Source organism: Dendrobium catenatum, unplaced genomic scaffold (assembly GCF_001605985.2).
Source record: "Dendrobium catenatum unplaced genomic scaffold, ASM160598v2 fragScaff_scaffold_1497, whole genome shotgun sequence".
Classification (NCBI taxonomy): Eukaryota; Viridiplantae; Streptophyta; class Magnoliopsida; order Asparagales; family Orchidaceae; genus Dendrobium; species Dendrobium catenatum.
In genome coordinates this window covers 533,598-542,081 of record NW_021319959.1, presented here as the reverse complement: position 1 = coordinate 542,081, position 8,484 = coordinate 533,598, and the positions used below count along the sequence as shown (strand labels likewise).

The window sequence follows — 8,484 nt, the reverse complement described above, 5'->3', positions numbered from 1 at the left end:
GACGTAAGCCAGGAGAATCGTAGTCGGCTGGCGACGGAGGTCGAAAGGACTGTGTCTCGCGATGAAGGTCAGAAGGACGGCGTGAGGGAGAAGTCTAACAATGGGAAGAAATCCATTTTCAAATAAAAGTCCAGCGAAAGTCCGATAACCGGTAGAAGTCCGGTGTCGGGTAGAAACTTAGCGAAGAGTGAAGGTCCGGCGTCAGGTAGAAGTTCGAGGTCTGTTGGTGGATGAGGAGAACTACGGCATCACTTGGGCGGAGTTTCGGCGTCAGGAGGGAACTCTGTCGTTAATTGGGAAGAATTTCAGCATCACTTGGAAGTTGGGCAGAATTCCGGCGTTCTCCCAAATAAGTCGCAGAATCCCGGCGTGTTCGGGCGGCGGGAAGAACTCCGGCGGTGGTCGAGGAGGAGCTGATTCTCCTTCCCCTTCTCTTCTTTTTCTCTTCTTATTCTTCTCTTCTCTTTGCTTCAGTCCACTCTTATGAGAAATGAGGGGTATATTTATAGTTTTTTGGGAGTGGCATAGCCCGTAAAATAGGTGTGAGATCATGGTTAAATAGGGAGTGGTCGAATGGACGGCTGATATTGAATCCTTCAATCGTGCACCGTTCATTGGACATTTGAAGGCCTTAGTGATGTCAGAATTCGTTGATCTTGGGCTCGTTGGATTTGTCTCGTCAAGCCGCTCGACTCGACTATAAGCTCGTCAAAATCGGAGACTGTTTGGCAACTCAAATTGTGGTACGAACTTTCCAACAGCGCTTCGGGTGCTCATTTGGGCTCATTTGGGCTCAGATTGAGTTGAATTTGGTGTCGTTGGGTTTGTATTTCCGGGACGCTCAGTTTGACTGTAAGCTCGTTGAAATCGGAGTTCAGGTGCTCCCGGATTTAATTTTTGAAGTTTCCAACTTGATTTTTGCCTCGAGATTCATGCCCAATCAAGATAATTTTTGCATGACGTATCAATAACATTTTTATTTCAATATAATTTTTTTTCCCAAAAGTTTATGTGATAAAAAACTGTTCACTACTGAATCTGCTACAATGTAATAGCAAGAAAAAAAAATTATCTTACTTCTTTTTTTAAAAATTTTCTCACAATAATATCACATCTCAAATGAGACCATAGTTCAATTGAGCAATATTATTAAAAAAAAGAAGCCCATCGCCTAACATAAATCATGCGATAGTATTTTGTCAGGTTCAATTAACAACAAGAGAAACTTCATAAAGGAAAGTAGATTGTAATGTTGAAAGTTTGATGATTGATCTTTTAATCCCTGGCCACAAAAAGCCATCCATATTTACAATATACATAATAGCTATACTGATAATAAAATTATATTAAGATATAGGATCTCCTGATATAGGCTTCCTTTGAGATTACCCTTTTATTGTTTTTTAAATTAGCTTAAGGTTATATCATGTTTTCTAGAATGGATAACAATTAGAATCTCTCTCTCACTTAAGCAGCTACTGCGTTACAATACGGTCTGAGGGTCCATCAAACTGTCATTTCAATTGCAACTTTTGCCTAAGCAAAACTAACTTGACGATCAAACGAAAATGGTGATAGAATACAAAGAACAACAAGCATAATCAAAGTAATACAGAGAAACCAGAAGTCCATTACTAGTCTTTTCCTCAATGGAATTTCCTTCTCAAATGCCCATTGATTCTCCCTTCGAATCTCCTCATCAAATGCTCATTGATTCTCCCTCTGAATCTCCTCCTCAAATGCCCATTCATTTTCCTCGAAGGTATAGTCTTTCTTGATGTTAAGGGCCTTACGAATCACTTTAGGAGTTTTCCTCTTAATCATATCTGCCACAATTTGACAGGTCAAATCCAGAAGGCCTTTAATCACATGAACCATAAGCAGTATAATAAGAGATCAGAAATATCTTATTGAAGCACGAGGAAAAAACTACAAAACTGAAAGCAACATCAAATTTGGAAATGGATTATTCAGCAAATTACAGATTAGGAGAATGTTTTTCAGGAGAGATTGCTAGAGAGTGATGACTGAAAGACTGATTACCTACTGTCGTAGAGGATCCCAGATCGAATGGCATGTGTTTATGGTTGTCTATGTGTCTACTGTTAGTCTATGTATCTACTGTTAGTCTATGTGAAAGTTTATGTATAGGGGACTTTCTGAGGTATTGTTATGTTTTAAATTGTTATTTCTGATGTTGTTGCAACTTTCAAATTTGATGTTTAGTGGCTCTTTTTTTAATTGAAGTTGGATGACCATTTGTATGTGTTTGTTTATGAATGAAATTTTATGTGTTACCGTACGACTTTCTGTTCCCGCCCCGTCAATTTGGACTAGCCGGGTTGTGACAATCAGTGACTGCAGGGAATACAAACACAGAGCCCTGCTATTCTTATGAGGCTGTGGCTGTAACCAATATTATTCGACCAAGTTCAGCTAGAAAAGATGCTTCCTATTCTAAAGAGAAAACATTGGTGAAACAACAGGATTTGCGCTCAACGCAAGCAAATGAGGACCCTTGTTTCTCTGGTCGGCTACAGAAACCCTCATGCCTGAAGGACTTGCTGCTACTGACTTCATATCTAGTAGCTGTGGCAGTTGCCTGGAATTGGGGAAATACTTCAATGATTTGATATTGAACTGGAATCCTTCATCATTGCAGTCATACGATCTTAATGTTGGCTCACAAGATTGGCTGTTTGTGCTGCCTAGATCCCCACACCGCAATCTCACCACAAGCTGCAAAGCTAGCAAGCCTGATCACAAAGTTAGTTTAGATTTTGTTTGGGACCGCTTTTTACTGCTTCTTAAAGCAATTTTTTAGTACAAAAATTTTATTTTTTTACTAAAAAATTACTTTGAAAAACAGTAAGAAATCCGTCACAAACAAAGTTTTAATCTTCACAAGTTCTTCGCAATCCCATGCCTGCTATTTGCCTGAGTTCGATATTTATCAGTTATTCCATTTTGACGTTCAGAGAGGAAGTGGAAACATGGCTGCTCTCTCTTGTTTTTCTTGTCAGGGGAAATTGTAATTATATTCATAGAAGTGCGCATGGGCTTTAACGGCAGTTTTAAAAGTTACCGGTATGGAGGAGAACAGTTTGAGATGGTATATTATTCACCACTTATCATAGTAAGTTTGTCTTTTATCATTAAATTTTCCTTCCAAATCATTTGCTTTTGAAATATTTCAATAAAATAATAGAAAGTGATGGAGCATGTTCTATATGCTCATCTTGTCTATTCCTGGGCCATCCTGCAACCAACTCTTCAACTAACAGCGAGCCTACTGTCGATTTTTATCATCTTCCAAATTATTTTCTGCAAAGTTTGCAGGTCAGTGATGTAAGTTTTTATGAGAGATTATTCTGTGCAGATACCGAACGGTTCTACCGACGTTTGGTACCACTCGGTATCCTGCTCGATACTCGGTACCGAGCAAGGTACATGTTTAGGGTGACGTGGCACATTTTTATTGGTCTCTGAACGACATCCGAACTCCGCACATAATAATTTGCCAAGTTTTTATGGCGTGTGAGTTTGTAGTTGAATGTCTTGAAAATAATAGCTTAAAGTTATCTTTGTACTATTTGCCTTTTGACTATTGCAAAGGAAAGTATTTGAAGTTTTTTGTTAACATTTATTGCACGAGAACTTTGAGCAAAAAGGACTGAAGTAGGTCCACATTCCCCGCATATGAGATCATAGAGCAATGCTGATCACAAAAAAAACACTATAATAAGATAAAACAGTTTTTTTTTTGCCCTTTATCTTCCATATACAATTTATTTCCAGCTCACAGAGCTCCCATTATGTACTGTACAAAAAAAGAAAACCAGCAAAGCTTTACTCACCAGAAAAATTTACACAAAAAAAAATAATAATAATCTTCAGTTAGCTTAGTGAATCAATCAACACTGTTTCTCATTTTGATTGATCCTCCCAAACCAAAGACGAGCCCCATCCAATTTGTGTGTAAATTATTTGGTTCATATAGCAATACTAAACTAAAAGAACAGTTTGATCAGAAACCACGAAAGAAGCTAATCAAAGCTTGTGGAGCGACTCCATCTATCTTGAAGGTATTCATCCAATGATTTGAGATTGTTCTGCTCAAAGCTCACTACTGAAGCATCATCATCCACATCAAGCAGTGCAAGGCCTAAATGTGATCCAATGCTTGAAGCTGGATATGCTTCATCATCTTGCCAATCTTGTTCTGTCAGATTGTTGTTAACATCATAACTCATCCATGGCTTAATCTCTTCTTCCCCTTGCAGAATTTTAACAACCTGCAACATTTACATCTTTGCATGTTCATAATTATCAACATGCTAATCATATGAAGTTGAGAAGAGTGATACCTGGTGCATCTGAGGCCGGCGACGAGCTGCCCTTCTGATGCATAGTGAAGCAGCCATTATCATTCTTTGCAGCTGAACCTCCTCATACTTTCCATCCAGATTTCGATCGATAATCTCCATGATATCTCCTCTTTCTAGTATTGGTGTGGCCTAATAAGAATGCAAATCATAAAATAACCATATCAAACTATATTCAAGCTATTAAGGCCAAGCTAGAAATTGATTTGAATTCATCATAGGAAATAATAATTCAGAGGACAAGAACTTCTTACCCACATAACCAAACTCTCCTGCCCTTTGGGGCTGTCATCATTGATTGGTCTTCTTCCTGTCAGCAGCTCTAGTAAAACCACTCCAAACGCATAAACATCAACCTTGGTACTGACTTTTCCATGCATAAAGTACTCAGGAGCTAAATATCTGCAAAATTACTCATTTTCAAAATATTTTTTCAGGATCTAATGACAAACAATGTCCTTCAAAGAAATAAAATCAATCAGAATTTCAATTGGAGAATCTAACATACCCAAATGTTCCAACAACATCACTATGAGTTAGGTATGGTGCATTAGTAGGTGCCCATATGGCTAAGCCGAAATCTGATAACTGTCATCCCCAAATTTAAAAAAGAAAAATCATGAAGGTTTAAAGCTATAACCACTAAAAAAAATTTTCTTAACCAACCAAAAAGCTTCAATTCCTTCTGCTGAGTCCCAAAATCAGTTTTCTATTACAAAAAGGTATTAAACATTATGAAGTATTTTACTTGTGGGTTGTAATCATCTGACAAAAGGATGTTAGAGGACTTGACATCTCTGTGAATTATGGGACGCAAATAGCCGTCGTGTAGATAGCTAAGCGCTTCGGCAATTCCAACCGCAACCTTAAACCTCCTGTCCCAATCTAGTGCAGCCTTGGCTCTTTTATCTGTCAGATTCAATTTAAAACAATAAGAGCTTAATTTTAACTATTTTCAATTGAAGTTCATTCCATATTAATGCTTTTGATGCCAAGTTTATTAAAAAAAATAGATTTTGTGAAGCTGTAAAATCTCTCACAACAGGAATGGCAATAATATCTCACCATGAAGGTTTTCTTCCAGATTTCCTCTAGAGAAGTAAGAATATACTGAAAGAAGATTGTCATCTTCAACACAGATACCAATCAATGGCACGACTCGATCATGTTGAAGCCTGGTGACAATATCTACCTCAAGAAGAAAATCTCTTGATGATTCTTCAGATAACTTTGATAATTTTATAGCCACTTGCTGACCATCAGAAAGGCTGCCCTTGAATACTCGGCTATTTCCTCCTTTCCCAATCAGATTTTCTGTTTATGTACTGAAGATCAAATTAATCTTTCTTCTTTTGATAAACTAGATTGATATACAAAAGTGAGATTTATGTGACAGAAACAAAACCTGGTGAGAAGTAGCTGGTATAATTCTGCAGTTCCTCGTACTGAAAAAATTTGCAAAAAGAAGAATTCATTTCCAGAATTATTTCGAGCTCTTTAACTAGATCAAACTGTGACTGTGTAGCAGGCAAAGATCTATCAGGGAGCTTCATGACCCAATGGATCACAGACATTTTTCGAGCTTCGCTTCCCTTCAATGCCTCTATATTTGCTGTCACTGCTCTGCGCAATAGCGGCCAACCAGGCTTTGCTTCTGGTAACTTTTTAACTAGTACTGAAATTGAACTTACATTTCTTTCTCTCATCTTCTCATGATCAAGAAGGCAGTAATTCCTTGACTCTTTTCTGATCCGCTTCACAACTTTGTCTCCGAAATTGTATAGTTTTGGATTCTTCACATCTGATTTAGATCGGGTAATCGGTTCAATGACTTCAGCATCCATACCAACACTGGGATGCAAGAAGCTTCGGAGATTTGGTTTGTGCTCTCTTCCTGTTACTGACTAGTTTATAAAAATTCAATTTTTATAGGCAAAAGATAATTATCAGACAAAAATATGATACCTGAGAGTGGTTTAGCCGCCGCCGCCGCTCCCGCCCTTTCGAAGATTATTTTCCCTTTGTGAACTGCAATCAGAGCAATGGTTGAAGGGAGCTTCTTGGCACAATACTTAGCTAGAGAAGCATAACCTCTGCAAGAAAGTTGAAAAAAAAAAACATGACTATACTAATAAATAAAATAATATAAATAGGATTCTAATCTTCTTAACAACTAACCCTAAAGAGAAGTTCTTGTTTGCTCCAACAACCACAGCCTTAGCTAAACAAATCTCAGCTTCCTTCACCAAAACTTTCTTAATTGAGCTTCCCCGGGCGACTCGGCCTGCAAGAATGATCTGAAACAAAAGCAAATTGAAGATTATACTTCAATTTCTTAGAAGTTCAAGGATTAAACTTTGTTTTTTATCTCAAAACATTAAGAATTCAGAACTCAGCATAGCCAGTAAAGAGAATTAATTAGCTTTGCCTTCAAAAACAGAAAAAGTTGCAGCAAATCTATCAGTACAAGTATAACAAGATCTCCACATGGTTGAATTCATTATGTATTTACCTTCTTCCTCCTACAGAGCTCCTCATGCTCAGCCAGGCAATCATCTAAAACTTTAATCAAAGAGGGAGTTCCAGCTCTGCTAAGATCTAATAGAAGAAATCATAATAAATAAATATAATAATAAGCAACAATTGATGAATTTGGGAGAAGTATTTTAAATACCTTGATTCCTGGAAACATTAACAGCCACCAAACGGTCGCCTTCTTCTGCAAGATTTGTGATTGCCCATCCAAGCAATTCTCTTCCATCGCCATCAATTTGGAAACCAACAAGAACACAATTTCTCTCCCCCTTCTCTTCATCGTTGAATCCATTCTCAACTACCATTCTCCCTTTCCCAGCTTGATATGAATAAGGTGCATAAGAAGAAGAAGAAGCTTGAACATAAAAACAATCAAATAAACCTAAAAAAGATTGAATATTGGCCATGGAATAAGTGCACTCACCTTATAACAGACCAAACCCTAGAAACTCATGGCAGCAGAGGAATCAGAATCCCCACCATATATTATGCAACAAAAGCTACAGGTGAAATCAGACAGAGTATCAGAAACCCGCCAAAATCTCGTTCATTTGTCGCATTCGGCTACGGCATCAGAGAAATTAAAGAAATGTGATCGCCGTCGGTGAAATCATAAGCTCAACTGCTCTCAACTTTATTCAAAATCGAATTTTTATGACTCCGGAAGAAAAAAAATGGAAGATTTGTTGTCGTGGTGGCGCCTTGATGACGGCTGAGCTAAGTTAAGTTGGAGTTTTCTATTACCAGAACGGAAAATGAGTGCAGCAGTTTGTTAATTTGAAGAAGAAGAGCTCAAAAGAAAGCGAAGAGACTTAAGTGGAAGAGAGAGAGAGAGAGAGAGAGAGAGAGAGAGAGAGAGAGAGCAGAATCGAAGGCTCCTTTTTCGCGGGAAGTCCATAATACCCGGTCGCCGTATCTCCACCGACACCAAGGTGAAGGATTTGCAAGGTAAAATTTACAGAATTCAATTTTTTAGTCTCAATTATATATATATATATATATATAAGAGAGAGAGAGAGAGAGAGAGCAGAATCGAAGGCTCCTTTTTCGCGGGAAGTCCATAATACCCGGTCGCCGTATCTCCACCGACACCAAGGTGAAGGATTTGCAAGGTAAAATTTACAGAATTCAATTTTTTAGTCTCAATTATATATATATCACTTTATTTAGTATTATACTATTATTTACATATCTAATATTTAAAATTTTAATATTACATATCTACCATACATAGAACTATGAATTCATAGAATGAAATATTAAAATTTATAAGATGATATGAGTGATAAGAATGAAATATATGAGTGATATATTTGATATTAAATTTTTTTATAAATTGTAAGAATGTAATATTAAAATTTTAAATATTATATATATAAATAGCGTGAAATAAAGTGATATATATATACAAACATTTTTTTATAAAATGTCATAAAATAAACGTTACAGTGCCTCACCATGCACTTTATTCATACAAATAAAATTATTTAAAATTTTATTTGAGCATTTACCATTCAAATTAAGGAAAAAATAATAAATTCATATATTCATATGTAATAAGATT

General features: G+C 36.9%; 1 protein-coding gene across 1 annotated transcript; it reads right to left on the bottom strand.

Moving 5' to 3' along the window:
- Positions 1 to 3,821: 3,821 nt before the first annotated feature.
- Positions 3,822 to 7,788, bottom strand: LOC110106046 (serine/threonine-protein kinase RIPK). The gene is made up of 12 exons (XM_020835771.2): positions 7,345 to 7,788; positions 7,060 to 7,239; positions 6,898 to 6,983; positions 6,564 to 6,682; positions 6,351 to 6,478; positions 5,791 to 6,279; positions 5,451 to 5,699; positions 5,134 to 5,294; positions 4,894 to 4,973; positions 4,640 to 4,787; positions 4,368 to 4,517; positions 3,822 to 4,295 (listed from the first exon to the last, which is right to left on the bottom strand). Exons 2-12 carry the CDS (start codon positions 7,223 to 7,225, stop codon positions 4,047 to 4,049), a joined length of 2,025 nt encoding a protein of 674 aa, XP_020691430.1. The 5' UTR covers positions 7,226 to 7,239; positions 7,345 to 7,788; the 3' UTR covers positions 3,822 to 4,046.
- Between the last annotated feature and the right edge of the window lie 696 nt (positions 7,789 to 8,484).

Coding starts and splice junctions, on each gene's coding strand:
- LOC110106046 (XM_020835771.2), bottom strand. CDS start 7,225: ATGGTAGTTGAGAATGGATTCAACGATGAAGAGAAGGGGGAGAGAAAT. Junction 6,479..6,563: donor AACAAGAACTTCTCTTTAGG/GTTAGTTGTTAA, acceptor ACTTTCTTGCAG/AGGTTATGCTTCTCTAGCTA. Junction 4,974..5,133: donor CAGATGATTACAACCCACAA/GTAAAATACTTC, acceptor TGGGGATGACAG/TTATCAGATTTCGGCTTAGC.